General features: G+C 41.4%; 1 protein-coding gene across 6 annotated transcripts; it reads left to right on the forward strand.

Moving 5' to 3' along the window:
• Positions 1 to 26913, forward strand: LOC133621570 (uncharacterized). 6 transcript variants are annotated; one of them, XM_061983683.2, is made up of 4 exons: positions 11903 to 12404; positions 20937 to 21323; positions 25245 to 25417; positions 26254 to 26913. In XM_061983683.2, exons 1-4 carry the CDS (start codon positions 12218 to 12220, stop codon positions 26383 to 26385), a joined length of 879 nt encoding a protein of 292 aa, XP_061839667.1. In that variant the 5' UTR covers positions 11903 to 12217; the 3' UTR covers positions 26386 to 26913. The 6 variants fall into 6 exon arrangements, with proteins under 6 accessions (XP_061839665.1, XP_061839664.1, XP_061839667.1 ...); XM_061983679.2 differs by having other exon boundaries at positions 20937 to 21196; positions 21269 to 21323; positions 25245 to 26913; XM_061983681.2 differs by lacking the exon at positions 11903 to 12404 and adding an exon at positions 1 to 342 and having other exon boundaries at positions 25245 to 26913.
• The last annotated feature ends 351 nt before the right edge of the window (positions 26914 to 27264 follow it).

The raw sequence follows: 27264 nt of genomic DNA on the forward strand, positions 1-27264 counted from the left end.
GATCCTTCAGAGCGTTGGTGTGGATTGGCATGATGGAAGGTTGATTGCAGCTTTATAAGGAACAGACTGCGACAGTCAGGCTGAAGGATAGTATGACAGATCCTGCTGTGATCGGACATGGAAGCAGACAGGGGTGTTGTTTATCACCCTTGTTGTTTAATGTCTATGCTGAAGCTTTGCTGGGCGATGTTAGGTCAGGTGGATGAAGGCATTCATGTGGGAGGACATCTCATCAAGCCTGTGAGATACACGGGTGACCAGGCCACAGTAGCTGGCTCTGTTAACGCTTTACAACTCATGATGACCAGGATGCATGAAGCGGCAGAAGAGTACGGCACCAAGGTACGTGGTAAGAAAACAAAGCTGTCAAGACTTGGTCCTGGGTGTTTGCTTTTCCGGAAGGCAACGGAAAGTTGGCTCGGGCGAGACGGGAATGTAAGTACATAATTTATTTTATAATTACTAAAACAAAAAGAAGTAAACAAAAGGCGCGCACAATGGCGGAGAACAAACTATGAAACCAAAAAGACTATAAACATAGAACAACAACTTACTTTGGCATGGGACATGAAGCATGATCTAAGAGGATGAAGAGTGTGTAGAGCATAAATGCAGATGTCGCCAGGCTGACCAACAGAAAAAGAAAAGCTTAAATAACACAGACATGATTAACGAAAACAGGTGCGTGACTCAAAACGTGAAACAGGTGCGTGACGTGACAGGTGAAAACTAATGGGTTGCTATGGAAACAAAACAAGGGAGTGAACAACCAGAAACTAAAGAGTCCAATAACTAAACAAAACAAAACATGACTAAAACAAAAACATGATCAACACAGACATGACAGAATCCCCCCTTACGGACAGAACCCAGATGTCCAAAAACAAAAAAATGAACAAGAGTCATGGGAGGGCGGGAGGGGGACATGGCGGTGGGTCGCCAGACCAAGTATCTCGGAATCCACCGAGGCAAAGTCAAGTGGCAGCGGCGAGTGGAACGCCGCTGCAGCAGGCGAGGCGGGCGCCCAGGGAATGGCCACATTCGTGGCCGACTGGGAGGTAGGCGCACTTGGCGTGGCGGGCGACCAGGTAGCGGCCATATCCGTGGCCGACGAGGAGGCAGGCGTGTCGTCATCGTGGCAGGCGTGGAAGCTGCAGATGAAGCAGGCAGCGAAGCTCGGCGTGGTGCGTCAGGCGGCGAAGCTCAGCATGGCGCGTCAGGCGGCGAAGCTCGGTGTGGCGCGTCAGGCGGCGAAGCTCGGCGTGGTGCGTCAGGCGGCGAAGCTCAGCGTGGCGGGTCTTGGTCTTGGCGTGGGTCTTGGTCTTGGCGTGGGTCTTGGTCTTGGTCTTGGCATGGGTCTTGGCATGGCGGGTCTTGGTCTTGGCATGGCGGGTCTTGGTCTTGGCATGGCGGGTCTTGGTCTTGGTCTAGGTCTTGGTCTTGGCATGAATCTTGGTCTTGTGGAGGGAGGTCAGGAGGGGGGCAGAAACCTCCCCTTAAATTGTCCAAAAAGTCTATTTTCTTCTACCTGGGACTTTGTGGGTGAGAAAACATTTTTTTGTGACATGGGCGTGGCTTGAGTCCTGGAGGGCGGGGCATGAATTTGAGATGTTTGTGATTGAGAGGATCTAATATTCAAAATCATATCTTGGTAGTGCTTAATCTTGTTCTTTGAGTCTTTTGTTGGAGGCGGGTGAGCAAAAGAAAAAGAGTTGAAAAAAAAATCCTGGTCTGTGATGTCATCCTGGGGAAGCCGGCTGCGGCCCATTTCCGCCCGGAGGGGGAGGAGTTTGCGGGAGAGCCGCATGCTGTCCGCTTACCTTCCAAGATGTCCTCGGTCTGGAGCGACGTTTCCGGGACTGCGGTGACGCAGCGCCGTACTGGGACCAAATAGAGTCTCTGTACTCCACGGAAAAGTAGCGCCGCGTTTCCTCCTCCATGGCGCGGAGGACCTCCCACGCTGCCTCGTCCAAATTGTCCAACTCTCGTGCGGAAAAACTTTTATGCTGGCGACATAATGTCAAGACTTGGTCCTGGGTGTTTGCTTTTCCGGAAGGCAACGGAAAGTTGGCTCGGGTCGAGACGGGAATGTAAGTACATAATTTATTTTACAATTACTAAAACAAAAAGAAGTAAACAAAAGGCGCGCACAATGGCGGAGAACAAACTATGAAACCTAAATGCAGATGTCGCCAGGCTGACCAACAGAAAAAGAAAAGCTTAAATAACACAGACATGATTAACGAAAACAGGTGCGTGACTCAAAACGTGAAACAGGTGCGTGACGTGACAGATGAAAACTAATGGGTTGCTATGGAAAGTGAACAATCAGAAACTAAAGAGTCCAATAACCAAACAAAACAAAACATGACTAAAACAAAAACATGATCAACACAGACATGACAAAAGCTGTTGAAGATATCAAAGCAGCCGGTTGAAGACTTGGAGATCCGCCTTGGTGGTGTACAGCTGAACCAAGTGACACAGTTGATCTACCTTGGCAGTATAATTGCACAAGATGGATACTGTGACAAAGATATCAAGTCACGGATCGCAAGTGCGGAAGATGTGTTTTCTTAAGAGAGAAAACCTGCTGACAAAAGCCTTTAGTTTGACCTTGGAAAAAGAGAATAATCAAGACGGTGGTCTGGAGTACATGGCTGTACGGTGCAGAACCATGGACACTTGGCAAAGAAGAGACCAGGGTTAGATTGAATTATCACTCCAATGGGAGAATTTGGCTTTCAAACCTATTTTATGAATGAAAAATTTAGCTTGCAATAGAATAATATTAATAATAATTTCTACGTTGCTACCGTCTATAAAAAAAAAATCCAAATTTAATCCTTTATTGTCATTCAAATTAGAACTTTACAGTACAGATGAGGATGGAATTGTGTTGCATTAGCTGGTTGTAGTGCAGGATAGAAGAGCAATAAGGGGCAGAGTGTATGCATTTACAAAAGAAGGTGCAGATATAAATAGATGACTGTACAGATAAATATATTGCACGTTTATGGGTGTCAATCAATGTTTATTTATATAGCCCTAAATCACAAGTGTCTCAAAGGGCTGCACAAGCCACAACGACATCCTCGGGACAGAGCCCACATAAGGGTTTATGGATGTATGTTATATTGTCTTTATAGACCAGCGAGTTAATCCGTTTTGGGAGGAATTGAGGGGATTATTGTGATGCGTTCCAGAGTCTGATGGCCTGAGGGAAGAAGCTGTTACAGAACCTGGAGGTTCTGCTACGGAGGCTGCGGAACCTCTGTCTAGAGTCCAGCAGTAAAAACAGTCCTTGGTGGGGGTGGGAGGAGTCTCTGCTGTCTAATTGAATGCTAAAAACGTTATGACAGACCGCCTTAAAAAATGGAATGGAATGTTAATTTTTTTTTACTAAATGAGACACCCAGAATGTACATAAAAATAAAGAATGTGGGATTTACAATATTAACTATAAATGATAAAACCCTGAATATTGACAACATATGAAGGTCACACCCCGTCTCCATCCACATATTTTACAATCAAACAAAATGAAACAAACAGCGAAATATGAACACGAAGGGTAAAAATAAACCCACCAACAATCTGATATATGTGATATATCACAAGCTTTAGAACTTTGTTGTAAAAATCTCCTTCCACAACTGTCCCTGACACCCACATTTCAGACTCTGGAAACACTCTGTGGAAACGCTCCCCACCCACACTGCTTGGTGCCTCGTCTGAGCTGCTGTGACCTACATTACCATAGTAACTAATTAGGTGACCATAGTAACTAATTAGGTGACCATAGTAACTAATTAGATGACCATAGTAACTAATTAGGTGACCATAGTAACTAATTAGATGACTATAGTAACTAATTAGATGACCATAGTAACTAATTAGGTGACCATAGTAACTAATTAGATGAGCATAGTAACTAGTATATGATGCAGATTCCAAACATTGAAAGACTTAGTTTAGTTGAAGACTTACGGTCATTAGAAAACATGACTGCACATCATAATTGCAGCAACACTTTACATCTTAAAGATCTAAAAAAAATATTTGGGAATGTCCGGCGCATGTGGCCCCTGGGCCTTAATTGGCCCAGGACTGGCCTACATATACATATTACCACATTAACTGAGAAAAGTACAGTATTTCTTGATTAGAAGTAGAATTATTTTGACAAAGGGACTGTCTAAAATATTATGAAATTAATATAAACAAAATGTCTTTGAGTATGACTTCCTGCGCTTCGTGCACCTTACTCATGGAGAGGCTGGCCGCGTTCGCCAGTTAGAGCAGAGTAATCTCGTAACTTTAGATGTTGCGGACACATCTGCTAGCGTTAGCTGGAGCGAGCTAACTAACCCAGCCTGTAGTAGTCCTAAGCGGCCTACAAGCTACGGTGTACCGGTTGAGACGCATAATAGATTTAGCTCTTTAGCTAGTCCTACACCCTAGTCTACCGGGCACCACACCTTAGTCATAGGGGACTCCATCACCCGAAACATAAAGCTTAGAAAACCAGCCACAATTAAGTGTATTCCCGGGGCCAGAGCACCTGACATTGAAGCTAATCTTAGGGAGCTATCTCGCAACAGGCCTAGTAAACACGTACGACAGGCTAATCGCACCACTAGTTATGCGAATATAGTTGTACACGTTGGCTCCAATGACACTAGAATGAGACAGTCAGAGATTACAAAGAGAAACATAGCCAGGACTTGTGATCTCGTTAGAAAGATGTCCAGGCATCGAGTAATTGTCTCTGGCCCCCTGCCTGCGAGAGGCAATGATGAGAGATATAGCAGATTAGTCTCGCTTAACAAGTGGCTGGCTCGCTTCTGTAGACAACAGGGACTAACGTTTATTGATAATTGGCCCTCTTTCTGAGGCAAATCAGGCTTGCTGATGAGAGACGGCCTTCACCCTAACCAGGAAGGCGCCATCATCCTGGCTAAAAACATAGACTACTGTTTAAGTCACACTTGACTAACTACACTAGAGCAAGCCCGGTCACAGGCAATTACAGAGCCTGCTAGTCCGGGTGAGGAGACAGTTAAGCTAGAACTAGCCAGCGCCAGGCTGGATAATCCCTGTACGCATAGCAATTCTCTTAGAATAATATACAACTCACATAATGTTTTTTCTGTTGTGACTGTGTCAGAGGTAAATAAGCATTCTACTGAGGTGGCAAATTATGATGCGTTCAGTTTATCGCAGCACCAAGCAAACAATCTGAAAATTCCTGTCATATCAATTCCTAGATATGGTCGGAACTATTTAAAGTGCATTACGCATAATAAACGCAACATTGTTAATATTGCTACTACGGATAATTTCAACAAAAACTCGTCAAAACAGCCCAATACTTATAATATGGGCTTTTTAAACATAAGATCAATGTCTCCCAAAACGTTATTAGTTAATGAGGTCATTAGAGACAACAATCTTAACGTCATTGGTCTTAGCGAAACCTGGCTCAAACCAAACGATTTTTTGCGCTAAATGAGGCATCTCCTCCTAACTATACGAATGCACATATTGCCCGTCCCCTCAAAAGGGGTGGGGGGGTCGCACTAATATACAATGGAAACTTTAACCTTACCCCTAACCTAAATAATAAATATAAATCGTTTGAGGTGCTTACTATGAGGTCTATCACACCGCTGCCTCTCAACCTGGCTGTTATCTACCGCCCCCCAGGGCCCTACTCGTGCTTTATCAATGAATTCTCAGAGTTCGTTGCTGATCTAGTGACGCACACCGACAATATAATCATAATGGGGGACTTTAATATACATATGAATACCCCATCGGACCCTCAGTGCATGGCGCTCCAGACTATAATTCAGGGGTAGGGAACCTATGGCTCTAGAGCCAGATGTGGCTCTTTTGATGACTGCATCTGGCTCTCAGATATATCTTAGCTGACATTGCTTAACACGATAAGTAATGAATAATTTTTCTGATAATCACAGTGTTAAAAATAATAACTACAAAGCCATCAGCAAAACCATGCAGCACCAGAATTCGCATTAAAGGCCTACTGAAACCCACTACTACCGACCACGCAATCTAATAGTTTATACATCAATGATGAAATCTTAACATTGCAACACATGCCAATACAGCCGGGTTAACTTATAAAGTGCAATTTTAAATTTCCCGGGGAACTTCCGGTTAGAAACGTCTAGGTATGATGACGTTTGCGAGTGACGTCAATGGTTGAAGCGAAAAGTATTCGGACACCATTGTATCCCAATACAAACAGCTCTGTTTGCATCGCAAAATTCCACAGTATTCTGGACATCTGTGTTGGTGAATATTTTACAATTTGTTCAATTAACAATGGAGACAGCAAAGAAGAAAGCTGTAGGTGTGATCGTGTATTAGCGGTTGGCTACAGCAACACAACCAGGAGGACTTTGAGTTGGATAGCAGATGCGCAACCATGACTACAGCTTTGGCTTCCAAACATTTGATCGCTTGCCCGTACATGCGTGCCGCTATGTGCATGTCACGTACGTAACTTTGGGGAAATATATGTTTCTTGCCGACTCTGATGGCGGCCGGGGTGTCGTCGAAAGCTACAATGCCCACCGCCGCACCGCTGTCCTCACCTTGACTTCCTCCGTCTCCGGGCCGCCGACCGCAACGATGATCGGATGAAGTCCTTCGTCGCGCCGTCGATCGCTGGAACGCAGGTGAGCACGGGTGTTGATGAGCAGATGAGAGCTGGTGTAGGTGGAGAGCTAATGTTTTTAGCATAGCTCTGTTGAGGTCCCATAGCTAAGTTTGCTTCAATGGCGTCGTTAGCAACAGCATTGCTAGGCTTCGTCAGGCGGTACAGCATTAACCGTGTGGTTACAGGTCCAGGGTTTGGTAGTATTGTTGATCTTCTGTCTATCCTTCCAGTCAGGGGCTTATTTCTTCTGTTTCTATCTGTAGTTAAGCACGATGCTATCACGTTAGCTCCGTAGCTAAAGTGCTTCGCCGATGTATTGTCGTGGAGATAAAAGTCACTGTGAATGTCCATTTCGCGTTCTCGACTCTCATTTTCAAGAGGATATAGTATCCGAGGTGGTTTAAAATACATATCCGTGATCCACAATAGAAAAAGGAGAGAGTGTGGAATCTAATGAGCCCTTGTACCTAAGTTACGGTCAGAGCGAAAAAAGATGCGTCCTGCACTGCACTCTAGTCCGTCACTCTCACGTTCCTCATCCACGAATCTTTCATCCTGGCTCAAATGAATGGGGTAATCGTCGCTTTCTCGGTCCGAATCACTCTCGCTGCTGGTGTAAACAATTGGGAAATGTGAGGAGCCCTTCAACCTGTGACGTCACACTACTTCCGGTACAGGCAAGGTTGTTTTTTTTCAGCGACCAAAAGTTGAGAACTTTATCGTTGATGTTCTCTACTAAATCCTTTCAGCAAAAATATGGCAATATCGCGAAATGATCAAGTATGACACATAGAATGGATCTGCTATCCCCGTTTAAATAAGAACATTTCATTTCAGTAGGCCTTTAATGGTAAGAAGTATTTTATTTATTGTTGGTTACCTTCACAATAACAATGTTGTTAAAAAGAATAAGAGACTTATTATACTCTAAAAATGTTGGTCTTATTTAAAAATGCACGCATTTAGTTGTATTCAGTGTTAAAAAAAATATTACATGGCTCTCATGGAAATACATTTTAAAATATTTGGCTTTCATGGCTCTCTCAGACAAAAAGGTTCCCGACCCCTGCTATAATTGATAGCTGTGGTCTTGCACAAATAATAAATGAACCTACGCATCGCAACGGTAATACGATAGATCTAGTGCTAGTCAGGGGTGTCAACACCTCCAAAGTTAAGGTACTCCCGTATACTAAAGTAATGTCTGATCATTACCTTATAAAATTCGAAGTTCTGACTCATTGTCAACAAGCTAATAATAATAATAACTGCTATAGCAGCCGCAACATTAATGCTGTCACAACAATGACTCTTGCTGACCTACTGCCTTCGGTAATGGCACCATTCCCAAATTATGTTGGCTCTATTGATAACCTCACTAACAACTTTGACAATGCCCTGCGCAAAACCATTGATAGTATAGCACCGCTAAAACAAAAAAGGGCCCCTAAAAGGTGCACCCCATGGTTTACAGAAGAAACTAGAGCTCATAAATTATCATGTAGAAAGCTGGAACGCAAATGGTGCGCGACTAAGCTTGAAGTCTTCCATCAAGCATGGAGTGATAGTTTAATAACTTATAAACGCAAGCTCACCTTAGCTAAATCTCAGTGACGTGCAGTCACTAGAGGCAGGTGAGGCCCCGCCTCACCTGCCATCATGGAAAGAAAAAAAATGTAAAAATAAAAAAATAAAATTAAATTGTTATATGTATCCAGTGATTATACTATAAAGTTATTTTCCATTTAACTTCACCAGTTTTAGATTATTTATATTCAAAATCGCTGAATTTTCACATTTGCCGTTCAAATACTGAGAAGAGACGGTGCGGTGAACAGCAGCCAGTTGAGGCACGTCACTCAGTGCCGCAACATGGATTGCGCAATGACTCGGCTAACTGCTGGCCTGCTGTGCAGTGAGACTGTATTGCTATATGAATTATATTATACATTTCCATAGTTTAGTTAGCTGAGGTATATAATGTACATTGTATTTTGTCAACAACTGTATGTGTGTAAAGTATTTCTTGTGCTGAGCGATCATAAAACGGCTGCAAAAGACGCACTGGCTGAGGCTCGCCTCCTGCACCCCCGCCGTAGAATTGTTATATCAACTAAAGCCCACACTTAAACTTTCCACGTGCAAGATTGAATCTATTTTAAAAAATTATTTCATAAGAAGCCAAAAAGTGCAAAAACAATAATGTTGGTGTTGGAGGAGTTGTGAATGACTGCAGGGACACAACATTATATACACCTGCAGACTGCAGGTGTACCTAATTCACAACTCCTCCAACACGAACATTATTGTTTTTGCACTTTTTGGCTTCTTATTAAATAATGTTTGTAACCTATTTTCATGGGCTTTCCTCTTTGTGATGTTAAGTTCCTGTTATGCGCTGTTATACAGTATATGCCTTGAGCTCTTATATTGAAGGCGCTAAGAGCGTAAGTGGGCAGCACGGTGGAAGAGGGGTTAGTGCATCTGCCTCACAATACGAAGGTCCTGAGTAGTCTTGGGTTCAATCCCAGGCTCGGGATCTTTCTGTGTGGAGTTTGCATGTTCTCCCCGTGACTGCGTGGGTTCCCTCCGGGCACTCCGGCTTCCTCCCACCTCCAAAGACATGCACCTGGGGATAGGTTGATTGGCAACACTAAATTGGCCCTAGTGTGTGAATGTGAGTGTGAATGTTGTCTGTCTATCTGTGTTGGCCCTATGATGAGGTGGCGACTTGTCCAGGGTGTACCCCGCCTTCCGCTCGATTGTAGCTGAGATAGGCTCCAGCACCCCCCGCGACCCCAAAGGGAATAAGCGGTAGAAAATGGATGGATGGAAGAGCGGAAGTGATGTCACCTTGCGGAGGTTTTCGAAAGAAGGTAAATAAAGTGGTCCTCGTGTAAACTGGAGCCTCCGTGTTTGTTATTTTGTAGTTTCATACAGTATAGGCGACATTTATAAACCCTCGGTTACACTTTTTTAAATAGATTCAATCTTGCACGTGGAAAGTTTAAGTGAGGGCTTTAGTTGCGGCGCATGGACTTAATTTCTAAGTAAAGGTAAGACCATAGTAAAGTTTTTTTTGTAATTGTCCTTTTTTGTGTGCTACAGTTTGTATGTGTAAAGTTAAAGTTAAGTTAAAGTACCAATGATTGTCACACACACACTAGGTGTAATGAAATTTGTCCTCTGCATTTGACCCATCCCCTTGATCACCCCCTGGGAGGTGAGGGGAGCAGTGGGCAGCAGCGGTGCCGTGCCTGGGAATCATTTTTGGTGATTTAACCCCCAATTCCAACCCTTGATGCTGAGTGCCAAGCAGGGAAGAATGCTGGTATGAGCTTTTAAACATAACCCGTTAACTGCTGCCAATCAAATGGTGAATAAGATACTCTTTAGGGTTCATATGTTTGTAAATCTGACTGTGATGAAGTCAGTGCCTCACCAGCCATCAACCTCACCGCACGTCACTGCTAAAGCTAAATATTACTCAAATCTCATCCGCCTCAACAAAAACGACCCTAAATTTTTGTTTAGTACAGTAGCATTGCTAACAACAAGGGACTCCTCCCAATAGCTCCACCCACTCGGCAGATGAATTTATGAATTTCTTTAATAAGAAAATTGAACTCTTTAGAAAGGAGATTAAAGACAACGCATCCCAGCTACAACTGGGTTCTATTAACACAGATACGACTTTATATACGACGGATACTGCCCTCCAAAATAGTCTCTCTCTTTTTGATGAAATAACATTAGAGGAACTATTACGGCGTGTAAGAGGGATAAAACAAACAACATGTTTACTTGACCCACTTCCTGGGAAACTTATCAAGGAGCTTTTTGTATTATTAGGTCCATCAGTGCTAAATATTTTAAACGTATCACTTTCCTCCGGCACTGTTCCCCTAGCATTCAAAAAGCGGCTATTCATCCTCTGCTCAAAAGACCTAAACTTGATCCTGACCTCATGGTAAACTACCGACCGGTGTCCCACCTTCCCTTTATTTCCAAAATCCTCGAAAAAATTGTCGCACAGCAGCTAAATGAACACTTAGTGTCAAACAATCTCTGTGAACCTTTTCAATCCGGTTTCAGGGCAAATCACTCTACGGAGACAGCCCTCGCAAAAATGACTAATGATCTACTGCTAACGATATTGCTCCGCAAAATATTATTTATTACACTAAAGCTAACGTGGGATTTATTGTAAGATACACAGTTATTTAACAGCAGTTGAAATGCTATGTTGTGGAATTTTCCTTTTGAATTGGTTGTTGCTCACGTCAGATGTATTACTATTTTGCACTGAAGTCGATATTATTTCCCCCCTGTAGACATCGAAATCAGCAGAGGTGCTAACCACATATTGTGTGTATGTGCGTTCTGATCACTCATTGCAGGTAATAATTGTTGCACTATCTGCGTTTTATGTGTCAAGACGTTCATATTTAAAATTGTATTGTTCACCATTTTGACATGCGAACAACGTGGTCTGTCATATTTGCTAGTCACCACCAGAGGGTGCTAAAAGTCCATTTAATTATTTGTGTCATGCCTTGTATTGTATTTTGTATTTTTCTATTTTCTATTTCATAAATATATAAAAAAGGATGATGTTGGTTAAAAACCAAGTAAAGAATATGTTGTATTGAAAGATAAAAGCAAGTTAAAACCACTATACGATCACACACGTTAAAAAGTATACTGTTAAAAGCCATTGTATTAAGTCACATCTGTAATTGTATTTCATGTAATTGTAAAAATATGAAAATGTTATGTACTTGGCAGACTTCCTGTTCTCTGCTAATGACATCGAAATCAGCAGAGGTGCTAACCACATATTGTGTGTGTGTGCGTTCTGATCACTCATTGCAGCTACCAGTAAAGAAGCACATCATCCAATCCAGCCTGTGTGTGGCTTCTTGGCGGGACGGGTACAGAGCAGTTACATATATATATATATATATTTTGTACCGGTACCGGGCCGCACAAGAATAAAAAAAATATATATATATATATATTTTTTTAATTCTTGTGCGGCCCGGTACCAATCGATCCACGGACCGGTACCGGGCCGCGGCCCGGTGGTTGGGCACCACTGCTGTAGCGCACTAAATACGCAGTCAATGATTCAAAAGGTGGCCGTGATGACGCATCGTTTCTTTGGTTCTCCTGCGCATGACACATCTCGCGAGAGCAGAGTGGTACCGTCTTGTAACGTCAAGTGTGCGAACTGTCGTGAAAGCACATCGACGGGGAAAGACGTGAGAAGGACGCTGATAAGTCAGTCTTATTATTTGTTCTACAGTTTGAAATATTTACGTCCTATAAAATACATCTTTGATTCTTTATTCAAGGATAAAATGGTCTCGATGTGCTAGAAGCACTGTTCCGCTTCTCGTGCTCGTTTATTGTTAGTTAGCTTAGCTCGCTAGTTAGCTTAGCTTGTTAGCTGCTAGCAGAAGTTATCAACACATCGCTAAGTAGAGATCAAGTGTGAGAGTAAAGTGTTGTGATTGTGTGAAAATGTCTACATTACACATGTTGAGAGCGTTGGTGGATCAGCGACTAACTGCTGCCGTTGAAGAAATATTTGTAGTGTTAGAAAGAACGATAGCAGAATACGAGGCGGAACTTTCTAGAACAAAGGAGGAGAACAAGCTACTAATGGACGCTGTTTTCAAGAAACATCAAGTTGTGTTACACAGAACAGGTTTGTTGACTTCTTACTCTCACATGTTTAATAACTTTATATTGACTAATAACAAGAAAATGACATTTTAATGTATAATATAATCACAATGACCGCAAACATGTAAGTGTCTTGTTTGCAACTTGCTTAAAGTAAAAATCAAAATCAATAACTAACTTGTTACTATTGGTATACACACATATACAGGCCTCCAATTGTAACTTTTTAAGGTTAAGGAAAGTGTTACCTTAAAGGAGGCTAGCTAGCTTCAGGTTCAAAATGAAAGTGCAACATCAAATATTGTTCTCCTCCAACAGCATTGTGCTCTTAATCGCACACCGACACTCCATGGAAGTAGAAGCCATTGAAATGAAGTGAAACGAAGAGATCGGCTCCGTTAGCTCGGAGGGGACATTTTCAAAATAAAGTGCATGAAGTCACCGCCATGTCTCCCGAGCCGTACGACTCTAGTGAGCATGAGCAGACGCTGCGGCGCTTCAGTGTTCAGGAAGTAAGCAGTTGCGTAAAATGCATTGATAAATGACGGTTTTTCGGTCATTAAAAATGTAAACGTGTTACTAAACATCTGGAATTTCACCGCTGTGTGTACCCCGCCTTCCGCCCGATTGTAGCTGAGATAGGCTCCAGCGCCCCCCGCGACCCCAAAAGGGAATAAGCGGTAGAAAATGGATGGATGGATGTATCATTTTAGCCCTGCAATGAGGTGGCGACTTGTCCAGGGTGTACCCCGCCTTCCGCCCAATTGTAGCTGAGATAGGCTCCAGCGCCCCCCGCGACCCCAAAGGGAATAAGTGGTAGAAATGGATGGATGGATGGATGTATCATTATACCGTTTATTGTTACATCCATAGTCCATTAACAAGTAAAAAGTCAAGGGTGGTCACGGCATGTTCTTGCCTTAAATGCCGGTCAGTTTTTTCGGGCATTACGGCAAGTCACAAGGGTGGTCACGGAAAATGCCGCGGTTGCCGTGATTAAATTTGAGCCCTGCATATATATATATATATATATGTATATATATATACACACATATATAAAGGGACAAGCGGTAGAAAATGGATGTATTTATATATATATATATATATATATATATATATATATATATATGTTCTGCCATTGAACAGTCAGAGACCAGGACTTCCTTAAAAGATTTGACAAAATTAATTTAGCAAAGGTCACAGGCAAAGTCAGGCCCGGTCTACATTAAGCCGGATAACTCCTTAAACAAACAATTATTCAGCTTAAGCCCAGTGTCAGCCACACTAACCCATCGTTTAAGGTTCCCCTCCTTGGATCATTTGTTACACGGTTAAGTGCGTCGTGTATTTCTTGAATATCCACAACCTCACCCCGTCATATCTTCATATCTTTGGAACTTTAAAAGTATTTGAAAACATGACGTCTTAGAAGGACATACTTTTTAATACTTTTTGGGGAGTTGCTGGTAGATGTGGAACATGTGCAAGTAAGACCTATGCTGACCCACAGCATGTAGCAAATAAAGTAGAGGAATTTAATACAGTTATTTCTGTCAGGAGCTGGAATGCAGCTTAGTGACGAACGAGACCCCAAGGATGCAGAGACGGGAGGCAGACGCTGAGTAAAATAATATTATTTAATACAAACAAAAGGTGCACTCACATGAAGGGAAGAAAAGAACAGAAAACTGAACCACAAAAGGAGTGGGGGAAAACAAAAGAAGGCGAGTGCAGAAGTAAATGCGCAAGAGACGGAACTCATTTTGTACCGGAAACATCACACGTACGCGAAGCAAAGATCCGAAGCTGTCTGGTTGACAATCTGGACTGAAATAAGAGACTGATTGGCAACATGGTACAGGTGTGTCCCGTTTGCATATCAGGCAGCTGGTGTGGAAGCCTGTGAACAGCACGAGGAAGTGAAAAATACCAAATATGGGCACAGGACAGGAACTTATATACCACATACAGATAACAAGCAAACTGAAGTCCAAAACAGTTACAAAGATGTAACAATTTCCTCACTTTCGGACGAAGATATCAACCGCTATTCTCTCTGGTCGGTGGAACCAATCAGATGTTAGGACCCGCCCACTGACTTTGATGGCTGAGTTTGAAAGATAAAATACATTTATGTATTTAATTCCATTTGTAATGTATTATCACATTTTTAAGTAATTATTTAAAGATGTATTTATTTCAATCAATCAATTGTTTAATTTTGTCCAATTTGACCCTCCATATTTTTGGAACAGCAAGACTTCCACAATATACTCATTTAGCCTTTTCAAATCAAGAACACACTTATTCCAGAATGCTTATTCACTTTCATTTCAGCTATTTCTAGTTTCTTGTCTAAACTGACATTTTCTGTTTTATATTGTTCAATGTAGTAATGTTTGTATCGTCTCTAGAAAGGCACCTTATAAATAACATTGATTATTATTATTCGTATTATTCCTAAACAGAGGATTTGGTCCTTTCACATCATCTACAACCTTTTTTTCTTCCTGAGAACTACTCATTTTTTGTCATGTTTATTTTCATAGCTTCTTTCAAGCCAAACAAAGGAAATAAGATTATTTTGCCAGAGCACATTTGTATCACTACTAGAGGTATTTTGTCAAAAATGTTTTATTAGTGTTTTATTAATATGACCAGCAACATTTCCAATGGTACTATATGTAGGACTTTACAATACTGCACTGCCATCTACTGGTGACTTTTGGTTACCGCACGATAAATTGACATGTAGGCTAGAGGCAGTAGCTTAGTTTCACTTTCACTTTGCCTTTAACCTCATTTTTCATTATCATCAGAATAAAACACAGGACCAAAATGTATTGACTTATTGGTGAATAATACAACAATATATACATCATTTTAGTTAATGTAACAATTACAACAAAAAATAAAATTAAACATTTTATTACAATTAACAAAGTCAATGATGCAAAATAAATGTAGAAAATCAAAAAGTGATCACGCTCCTGATTTACTACAAAGCTTTAAGTCTTCTGCGCATGACACATCTCGCGAGAGCAGAGCAGTCATAGACGAGAGCAGAACCGTCTTGTGACGTCAAGCGTGCCAACTGTCGTGAAAGCACATTAACGCAGAAAGAAGCCGGAAGGACGCTAATAAGTCAGTCTTATTATTTGTTCTCCAGTTTGTAAAAATGTATGTCGTATAAAATACATCTTTGAGTCTGTAATTCAGGAAAAAACCTGTCTCGGTGAGCGAGAACCTTATCGTGCTAGCAAGTTTAGCTAGCTTAGCTTGTTAGCTGCTAACAAAGAGACGCGGACGTTATCAACACATCGCTAAGTAGAGATCAAATGTGTGTGTAAAGTGTTGTGATTGTGTGAACATGTGAGTGTAAAGTGTTGTGATTGTGTGAACATGTGAGTGTAAAGTGTTGTGATTGTGTGAACATGTGAGTGTAAAGTGTTGTGATTGTGTGAACATGTGAGTGTAAAGTGTTGTGATTGTGTGAAAATGTGCGAAAGAACGATAGCAGATTACCAGGTGGAACTTTATAGAACGAAAGAGAACAATCAACTACTGGACGCTGTTTTCAAGAAACATCAAGTTGTGTTACACACAACAGAATTGTTTACTTCTTACTCTCAAATCTTTACTAACAATATATATTATATTATTAACACTTTTCTTCAATAGATGCTTTGTCTTGTGGTGATGATGCAATGCTTTCATTTAGATTCTTCATGAAAACGAGACAGTTTGAGGTTGATGTTACTCTCAGTTTGTAACAATGTGTGATTTATTGATTGAAGGAGTTGTGAGAAGTTTGCATAGGAAAGGCTACATTTTCATCACGGTACACATTCACTGCTACAAGAAAGCCTGAGATGGTTTCAGTTGAAATATTTGTTCACTCACACAGATAGAACACAAAGTATGCAGAAAGTAGCAAAAAGACAACAATACTGCAAGAAAATTGCAGCAAAATGCTTTGTATATTCCCAGTTACGAGTAGCTGCAACCTGTAATGTCTTGTCAAAGCTGCTTTGAAGGAAGTAAGGGATTTACACTCCTTTGTGGCTATTGATAGGAAGATCCACATGTTGGTGGTATAGCAGGCAAACTAATTAGAACCTTTTTTGGAGTGAGATCTGGGTTGAATGTGACTTGTACAACTACCTCTGGTGTTATAATGGTCAATATATTTTGAAGTATCTAGACAGGCACATGGGTATTTTAGTGGTATGGTGTATCTTGTACACCAGACCAACTGCAAGAAGATGTACTCTGTCACCTACCAAGAGCCTCCCCACTTTAAGGAAATGGTTGGCTGAAAGGTGAGCCCGAGATGGACGGTTGAGTAGAAGCCCAATCATTTTGTTTTTGGTTGTCTGAAGTTTGTTTTTCAGGGCTTTTAAGGCGTCACGGTACCAAACATGAACTCTGTAGTCAAAGTGGGGTTAAATGAGTGCTTGTGTTAGAGTCGTAAGTGTATTTCTACCCACCAGCCGGGTGATCCTACTATGTAAGAATTAGGGTTGTAAGGTATACCAGCATTCGTATAGTATCGCGATACTAATTAATCATATTCGGTACTATGCCGCCTCTAAAAAGTACTACTACTATGATTACATCAATTTGTTTTGGCATCACATCTTCTTTCATTTTTTAAACATGTATCTTATGTTTATAAACTCAGGAAATACGTCCCTGGACACATGAAGACTTTGAATATGACCAATGTATGATCCTGTAACTACTTGGTATCAGTTTGATATCCAAATTTGTGGTATCATCCAAAAATAATGTATAGTATCCAAACAACAGAAGAATAAGTGATTACCGTATTTTCCGCACCATAAGGCGCCCTGGGTTATAAGCCGCGCCTTCAATGAACGGCATATTTCAAAACTTTGTCCACCTATAAGCCGCCCCGTGTTGTAAGCCGCATCTAACTGCGCTAAAGGAATGTCAAAAAAACAGTCAAATAGGTCAGTCAAACTTTAATAATATATTAAAACCAGCGTGATGTGGGCGCGCATGGAATCGTATATCAACATGGACGTAGCTGCGTGAAAAAAGCCACCCGGCCTCTTCGCGTAAACTTAAACTTACCTTAACCACTCGCTCATCTTTTCTTCATCCATCCCTTCGAGTTAGCTTTTATGATGACGCCGGCTGGAAAGGTCTCTTTTGGCAATGTCTTCCTTTTGAATATCACCATGGGTGGAAGTTTCTGGCCATTAGCATGGCAAGCTAGAACCACAGTGAAGGATGACTTCTCATTCCCTGTGGTGCGAATATTCACCGTACGTGCTCCCGTTGTATCCACAGTGCGGTTCACAGGAATATCAGTTGCTGTGAAATAGTAATCCGTGTGCGGATGGAGAGATTGCGTCTTTTCATGAACCGGATCCCTGTCGCTTTGTAGGAGCCATTTTGTGGTCTTTACAGATGTAAACACACAAAGGAAATGATAATATCCGCGCGCTTTTTCTTCTTCTACGCGGGCGGGTGGTTGCTTACAGTAGAAGAAGAAGCGCTTCCTGTTCTATGGGGGCGGGTGCTTACCTTGGCGGTTGCTTGCGTAGAAGAAGAAGCGCTTCCTGTTCTACCGGGGAAAAAGATGGCGGCTGTTTACCGAAGTTGCGAGACCGAAACTTTATGAAAATGAATCTTAATATTTATCCATATATAAAGCGCACTGTCAGCTTTTGAGAAAATTTGTGGTTTTTAGGTGCGCCTTATAGTGCGGAAAATACGGTATTACATTTTAACAGAAGTGTAGATAGAACATGTTAAAATAGAAAATAAGCAGATTGTTCAGTCTTGTTTGTTGAATTTATTGATGATGTACCGTATTTTCCGCACTATAAGGCGCACCGGATTATTAGCCGCACCTTCAATGAATTACATATTTCATAACTTTGTCCACCAATACGCCGCCCCGGACTATAAGCCGCGCCTACGCTGCGCTAAAGGGAATGTCAAAAAAACAGTCAGATAGGTCAGTCAAACTTTAATAATATATTAAAAACCAGCGTTCTAACAACTCTGTTCACTCCCAAAATGTACGCAAATGTGCAATCACAAACATAGTAAAATTCAAAATAGTGCAGAGCAATAGCAACATAATGTTGCTCGAACGTTAATGTCACAACACACAAAATAAACATAGCGCTCACTTTCTGAAGTTATTCTTCATTCGTAAATCCTTCGTCTTCGGTGTCCGAAGTGAAAAGTTGGGCAAATTTACGATCCACTGGCAGATGTTGGCGTCGTCTGGCGCTGCCTCCTCGTCTTAGTGAAGGTGTGTTCGCCTTCTGTCTTCCATTGTTCCCACGCAGTTAGCAGTCTAGCTTCGAATGCCCTGTTGACACCAATATCTAGCGGCTGGAGGTCTTTTGTCAATCCACCCGGAATGACGGCGAGTATTGAATTAAGCGCGTAAGCGTGTCTCTCAATGTGCTGTTATGAGCTAGCAAATATAACAACTACACTACCCAGCATGCAACGATAGTTACGAGCATGCGCGGTAGCCCTGAGAAGTTCCCACGCAGTTAGCAGTCTAGCTTCGAATGCCCTGTTGACACCAATATCTAGCGGCTGGAGGTCTTTTGTCAATCCACCCGGAATGACGGCGAGTATTGAATTAAGCGCGTAAGCGTGTCTCTCAATGTGCTGTTATGAGCTAGCAAATATAACAACTACACTACCCAGCATGCAACGATAGTTACGAGCATGCGCGGTAGCCCTGAGAAGTTCCCAAGCAGTTAGCAGTCTAGCTTCGAATGCCCTGTTGACACCAATATCTAGCGGCTGGAGGTCTTTTGTCAATCCACCCGGAATGACGGCGAGTATTGAATTAAGCGCGTAAGCGTGTCTCTCAATGTGCTGTTATGAGCTAGCAAATATAACAACTACACTACCCAGCATGCAACGATAGTTACGAGCATGCGCGGTAGCCCTGAGACGTTCCCACGCAGTTAGCAGTCTAGCTTCGAATGCCCTGTTGACACCAATATCTAGCGGCTGGAGGTCTTTTGTCAATCCACCCGGAATGACGGCGAGTATTGAATTAAGCGCGTAAGCGTGTCTCTCAATGTGCTGTTATGAGCTAGCAAATACAACAACTACACTACCCAGCATGCAACGATAGTTACGAGCATGCGCGGTAGCCCTGAGAAGCGTTGTTGTATGCTGGGAGTTCGAATGTGGTTATGAGCACGCTGTGAGAAAACATTGAGAACTCAGTTAACACGCCTCGTCTGCATTATTTATAATTAGACAGACAACACACTTAATAGGAGCCATTTTGGGGTCTTTACATAAACACACAAATGGAAATGAAACGTCACATATCCCAGCATGCACCGCGCGCTTCTTCTACGGGGAAAAAAGATGGCGGCTGTTTACCGTAGTTGCGAGACCTAAACTTTATGAAAATGAATCTTAATATTTATCCATATATAAAGCGCACCGGGTTATAAGGCGCACTGTCAGCTTTTGAGAAAGTTTGTGGTTTTTAGGTGCGCCTTATAGTGCGGAAAATACGGTATGTAAAACCAGAGTTTAAGTTCACTTTGGAAGTCAACAGTGAGGTGCACTTCCTCCTTTAGACAGCGAGAGGCAGCATTGCCTTTTGTACAGTAAGGAGTTCTTTTCAGGTCTACTTTAAGCTAGTTCGGTGACGCCTGCAAACGTTTTCATCTGCTCGAATTTCATGCCAAACAAGGTATCATCGGTATGTATCGTTGAGTAGTATGTTAATTGATTGAGTTGTATTATTTAAAACTCACACACTCACCAAATACATGTTATACTGTAATCAAATCTATTTAAAGTTATAATTTCACTTCCTGATTCTGACTTACATGCAACAATAAGTGAAAGTAAACATTTATTTTCAGTAACCAAAGTAGTCAACACTTGAATTATTAAAAGAGCATAAAGGTGACTGGCTTTCTGTCAGCGTGTCGTAGATGGTCTCCAATTCCTAAAGAGGAATTGTTGATGGATATACTCCATAAAACAGCACATAGTAAAACATGTTTTGGCAAAAGTTCGTTTTGGCCTAGGAAACAAAATGACCACAAAAACTTATTCTGCATGATGACAAAAACATACCATGAATGTTTTTTTTAAATGATTTTGGAATTAGATTTTTTTTATTTCCATGATATTGAAGTTATAGTGATGACTATGTCATTAAAAAAATATGGTTAAGTTTAGAGATAATGTTTAGGTGTCATAGACTGTATACAGAATAAAATATTTACACACTTTATATCAGTTAGTGTAAAGTTAAGAATGCCTCAATCAATGCTGCCTTGTACTTATAAAAAAAGCTTGCTCCTCATCAAATTTCCAAGTCTGTTTTTGTACTCACTTTTGAATTAATTTTAGTGGCTGGGACAAAAGGAAGTATTTCCCGTGTTTTTATTGGTTGTTTTGCTACACACTTTTAACGCAACACACGAAAGAACACAAATAATGTCATTGTGTTAATAGTGTCAGTCCAAAACTATTTCTATTCTCTCTTTATCTTTTTTACTTATTTACCCAACAGACGTCCAGCAGCCCCTTCACATTAAAGAGGAAGAGGAAGATCCACAGCCCACCCACATTAAAGAGGAAGAGGATGATCCACAGCCCACCCACATTAAAGAGGAAGAGGAGGATTCACAGCCCACCCACATTAAAGAGGAAGAGGATGATCCACAGCCCACCTACATGAAAGAGGAAGAGGAGGATCCACACATGAAAGAGAAAGAGGAGGATCCACATATGAAAGAGGAAGAGGAGGATCCACATATGAAAGAGGAAGAGGTGGGAGAGTGTGTTGTAGGGCAGGAGGAGGATGATGTCAGCAAGTTTCCACTGACTGTTGTCTCTGTGAAGACTGAAGAGCATGAAGACAAAGCACCTGAGTCCTCACAGCTTCATCACAGTCCAAGTAAGCACATATCATTTTATTCTCAGGGCATTCAATCCATCACAACTGGACTGTTCACTTTGTCTTAGAAGACTCATCCAAGTAAGCTTCATCACTTCATGCTCATACACTTCAAGTCTTAAATCTAATCATTGAAATTTAGAGGGGAACTGCACTTTTTGGGGGGAATTTTTCTATCGTTCACAATCATTACAAAAGACATGATGGCGGATATATATTGTTTTAAAATCACATTCTAACTCATAAATGTAAATACCGGTAAGTCAATGGGAGGTCCTCTATAACCATCCAAAAAGTGCCAACAATACACCATTTGCATTTTGTGGGTGAGCTCCTTTCTCACCTCGGTGCTGGTGAAAGATTATTCCAGATCATGAATCGTGCCTCTCACCTGGATAGTTGAAGGATGAGGACATACTCTGACAAGTTGGAATCGTTTGACAGCCAATTTAGACCCAGCAATGGCGAACGACACAAAAAGACACTTGACGTCACCCCCCTTTTCCGGGCGATGATTATGAATCATTCTTCATCTAAACGGAAATATAACGACATTCTATCCGTCTGCGTCATAGTGACAGCAGACCTTGTACAGTAAGTGATGTATTATTTCGTTTGTTGGCTCTCAGGAAGTTTGCAGTGTGTAATATTCAGTGATTTTTATTTTTTATTTAGTCTTTATTTAACAGGTGAAATCCCATTGAGATCGAATATTTCTTTTCCAAGGGAGACCTGGCCAAGAGAGCAGCAGCAAGGTTACATTAAAAACAGTAAACAACACTTAAAACATCAAATGTACAACATTAAAACTTGCTGACATAACACATGTGCATACAGACAAGGTAGACTGCAATCATTTCACAGAAGCTTTAAACTCATTCAATGTAACAAGGGTTTAAAGTTGAATATTGGATTGTAGGTTATTCCAAGCCTTCGCTGCTGAAAACCTAAATGCTTTCTTGCCCAGTTCAGTTCTTACTTTGGGGACGACAAATTGAAGAACATTAATTGAAAGAAGATTGTGACTTCCTTGTTTCTTTGTAAAAAATACAAGACAGATAAGATGGGGTGATACCCTGAATGGTTTTGTAGATGAACACATACCAATGATTGAGGCGTCAAGCACATAGAGATGTCCAGTTAACCATTGAGTATAACACACAATGGTGAGTAAGTTAACCATTGAGTATAACACACAATGGTGAGTAAGTTAACCATTGAGTACCGGTATAACACACAATGGTGAGTAAGTTGGTGATGAATCTCAGTGCCCCGTGGTACACACTATCCAGCTTGTGGGGACAACCAGCAGTAGCATTCATGTACAACACATCTCCATAGTCAATAACAGGTAAAAAGGTTGTTTCCACCAATTTCTGTTTCACAGTAAAAGAAAAGCAAGACTTGTTTCTATAATAAAATCGCAGTAAAAGTTTCAGTTTTTTTTTTTTACAACATACAGAATGTGCTCTTTAAAACTCAAGTGGTCATCAATTAAAAATCCTAAATATTTAAAAGAAGATACTAACATAATTTGTTGCCCATTTCTTGTTCAAATGTTCTCACACAGTGCTGATCTTACAGTTTTTGATGTGGTAAAGAACATACACTTTGTTTTCTCTGCATTTAAAAGTTGTTCTGTCAAATGCATGTTGTAGATATTTAAAGGCCTCAGCAGGAGTGGGTGCTGTGCAGTATATGACAGTATCATCAGCGTAGGAATGGAAGGTTGAGTTCGGAATATTCTGTCCAAGATTATTAATTATTAATTAATAATGGGCCCAACACAGAACCTTGAGGGAAACCCTTTTCCACTTGCAGTACCGTATTTTCCGCACTATTAGCCGCACCTAAAAACCACAAATTTACTCAAAAGCTGACAGTGCGGCTTTTAACCCGGTGCGCTTTATATATGGATTAATATTACGATTCATTTTCATAAAGTTTCGATCTCGCAACTTCGGTAAACAGCCGCCATCTTTTTTCCCGGTAGAACAGGAAGCGCTTCTTCTTCTACGCAAGCAACCGCCAAGGTAAGCACCCGCCCCCATGGGACAGGAAGCGCTTCTTCTTCTAATGTAAGCAACCACCCGCCCGCGTAGAAGAAGAAAAAGAGCGCGGATATCACCGTACGTTTCATTTCCTTTGTGTGTTTACATCTGTAAAGACCACAAAATGGCTCCTACTAAGCGACCGGGATCCGGTTCATGAAAAGACGCAATCTCTCCATCCGCACACGGATTATTATTTCACAGCAACTGGAGCACGTACGGTGAATATTCGCACCACAGGGAATGAGAAGTCATCCTTCACTGTGGTTCTAGCTTGCCATGCTAATGGCCAGAAACTTCCACCCATGGTGATATTCAAAAGGAAGACCTTGCCAAAAGAGACCTTTCCAGCCTTTCCAGCCGGCGTCATCATAAAAGCTAACTCGAAGGGATGGATGAAGAAAAGATGAGCGAGTGGTTAAGGTAAGTTTAAGTTTACGCGAAGAGGCCGGGTGGCTTTTTTCACGCAGCTCTGTCCATGTTGATATACGTATGTTTGTGATTGCACATTTGCGTACATTTTGGGAGTGAACAGAGTTGTTAGAACGCTGGTTTTTAATATATTATTAAAGTTTGACTGACCTATCTGACTGTTTTTTTGACATTCCTTTAGCGCAGTTAGATGCGGCTTACAACACCGGGCGGCTTATAGGTGGACAAAGTTTTGAAATATGCCGTTCATTGAAGGCGCGGCTTTTAACCCAGGGCGCCTTATGGTGCGGAAAATACGGTACGTCCGGGAAGGAACCCTCTATCTGAACAGCCTGAGTTCTACTTGTGAGGTCATTTGCAAACCATCCAACTGCTTGCTGAGAAAAACCAATAGCTGAAAGATGTTTGATTAAAATGACATGATGAACAGTATCAAATGCCTTTGAAAAGTCAATAAAGAGGGACAGGATTAAAATGACATGATGAACAGTATCAAATGCCTTTGAAAAGTCAATAAAGAGGGACAGACAGCACTGCTTCTTGTCAAGAGCTTCAGTTACATCATTTATAAACTTCATAGCAGCAGTAACAGTACTGTGATTTCTGCCAAAACCTGACTGAAATGGTGACAGAATAAAGTTGGCGTCCAAAAAGTCTTATCTGTTCACTGATAAGGGATTCAAGCACTTTTGCCAGAACAGAGAGTTTAGAGATCGGTCTGTAATTATTTAGATTACTAGGGTCACCTCCTTTTAATAGGGGGATTACAAGGGCAGATTTCCAATCCAAGGGGATTTCATTTGAAGTTAGAGTAAGGTTAAAAATGTGAGTCAGTGGTCCAGCTATAATTTCAGCTGCCAACTTTAGGAAGAGCGGCTCCAACTTATCTGAGCCAGCTGGCTTTCTAGGTTTAAGTTGTTTTAGAGCCCTTATGACCTCTGTTGTGGTAAAGGGCGTAAAGTTAAAAACCTGGGTATTTTCAACGGTTCTTTCCGGAGTTAGCGGAACTTCAGTAAAGTTGTCAGAATTATAGAGAAAACCAGAGGAAATAAAAGGATTATTATAATGACTACCCATTTCTCACGAATAAATCATGCAGGTAAGGTTGGATTTTATCATTCAACTTTGCGTCTTGCGAGGACGTCCATGTAAACAAACAAGGACTAGGACCCCACATCTGCCACCCGTGACTGCATATCCATTTAACTAACTAACTAACTATTATTAAATCATCACCATATTTCATGTTTGTCCTGTTGTTGATTAATAAAAGTCCACAACCATAAAAGACTTCCAGTAAGATGTGTAATAAGAGCTATAAATGCTTTAGATATGATAGTTTTTATGCATATATTTGATTAGGCCAACCTCACATAATGTGGATGGTTGGCATAAGAGCTGCAAAGTAAAATACAGTAACACCTCATTTGTTCTGCAGACGTCCAGCGGGTGTCAGCGGGGAGTCATGAAGAGGAGTGGCACACCAGTGTGGGACAGAAGGAGCTACAGGCCCCCTCCCACATTAAAGAGGAGCAGCTTCATGATGAAGATGAAGCTCAGTCCTTACAGCTTCATCACAGTCAAAGTGAGGAGAACAGAGGGGCGGAGCTTGTAAGTCAACACATCACAGAAGCTGATGGAGAGCATTGTGAAGATATCAAGTCAGAACCAGACAGCATCTTTGCTCCACTGTCAGACATGGACCACATGATGTCACACTCTTCTGATCACAGTGACCACATCCAAAAACCTTTGGAGAGTAAAAATGACTCTAAAGGTGATACGAGACATCACACTAACAACAAACACTTTGACTGCTCTGAATGTGGGAAATCATTTAGAAAGAAGAGTCATTTTACAAGACACATGAGAATACATACTGGGGAGAAACCTTTTACTTGCTCTGTTTGTAAGAAGAGTTTCTCCACAAAACCTAACTTGACCACACACATGAGAACACACACTGGAGAGAAACCTTTTACTTGCTCTGTTTGTAAGAAGAGTTTCTCCAGAAAGGTTGACATGACCACACACATGAGAACACACACTGGAGAGAAACCTTTTACTTGCTTTTTTTGTGCTAAAAGATTCAACATTAAAAAATACATGATATTACACATGAGAACACACACAGGTGAGAAACATTTTATTTGCTCTGTTTGTAAGAAGAGTTTCTCCAGAAAGCATCACATGACCACACACATGAGAACACACACTGGAGAGAAACCTTTTGCTTGCTCTGTTTGTAAGAAGAGTTTCTCCAGCAAGCAATGCATGACCACACACATGAGAACACACACTGGAGAGAACCCGTTTAGTTGCACTGTGTGTGATAAAACTTTCAGGTTTAAGTATCAGGTCAGTAAACACAAGTGTGTAACAGTCATGGAAGCTGCAGGTTTGTCCATCCATCCATCCATCCATTTTCTACCGCCTATTCCCTTCAGGGTCACGGGGGACACTGGAGCCTATCTCAGCTACAATCGGGCAGAAGGTGTCGTACACCCTGGACAAGTCGCCACCTCATCGCAGGGCCAACACATAGACAGACAACATCCACACTCACATTCACACACTAGGGCCAATTTTTAGTGTTGCCAATCAACCTATCCCCAGGTGCATGTCTTTGGAGGTGGGAGGAAGCCGGAGTACCCGGAGGGAACCCACGCAGTCACGGGGAGAACATGCAAACTCCACACAGAAAGATCCCGAGGCAGGGATTGAACTCTCGACTACTCAGGACCTTCGTATTGTGAGGCAGACGCACTAACCCCTCTTCCACCGTGCTGCAGGGATGTAAAAACACTTAAACAGTGATTGTGCTAAATGTAGTTTAGAAACACAGCATGTTTAATATGAATGTATATTTGATGTTGTATGTAGTGCTTCTCATCTTCTAGTCTTATATGTTGTCCTATAGTTACTTTTTAAGTTGTGTGCATGTATTGAATATTATATATGTAGCTACTATTTTATTCTATTTTCTCATCTTTGAAGAGAGGACATCTAATTATTTTAATTGTTTTTTTCCCACACATTTTTTCCATTGCATTTTATTGATGTTATTATCCAACTAAAAGTATGAATGAATAAAATGGTTAACAAAATGTGGACTCTGGTAGATTAGCAGCATTGTTACATCATGGATGTTAACTACTGCAAAACATCAACAAAGAAGAAAAATGCTGAAGTTAGCAACACATCACTGAACTTTAGAGCCATCGTGAGTGGAGTTGCTTGTTTTTATTGCTGCATTTGTACTTATTTCACCTCACATCTTCACTTTTAATCCTAAAGTCTTCTTCACATATATTGTTGTAGGCTTCTAACATTTGTGTTTCTGATGTGTGTGTGTAGTCTGTGGAAAGGGTTGTTGTCCCTTGTGGATCCAATTGTTCACTTGCACAGATACATCTTCATCATCATCATCATCATCGGCCCAATACTGGACGAAACCT

The sequence above is a fragment of the Nerophis lumbriciformis genome, linkage group LG25, assembly GCF_033978685.3.
Source record: "Nerophis lumbriciformis linkage group LG25, RoL_Nlum_v2.1, whole genome shotgun sequence".
Taxonomy (NCBI): Eukaryota; Metazoa; Chordata; class Actinopteri; order Syngnathiformes; family Syngnathidae; genus Nerophis; species Nerophis lumbriciformis.

Coding starts and splice junctions, on each gene's coding strand:
- LOC133621570 (XM_061983677.2), top strand. CDS start 12,218: ATGTCTACATTACACATGTTGAGAGCGTTGGTGGATCAGCGACTAACT. Junction 12,405..20,936: donor AGTTGTGTTACACAGAACAG/GTTTGTTGACTT, acceptor TTTACCCAACAG/ACGTCCAGCAGCCCCTTCAC. Junction 21,324..25,244: donor ACAGCTTCATCACAGTCCAA/GTAAGCACATAT, acceptor TTTGTTCTGCAG/ACGTCCAGCGGGTGTCAGCG.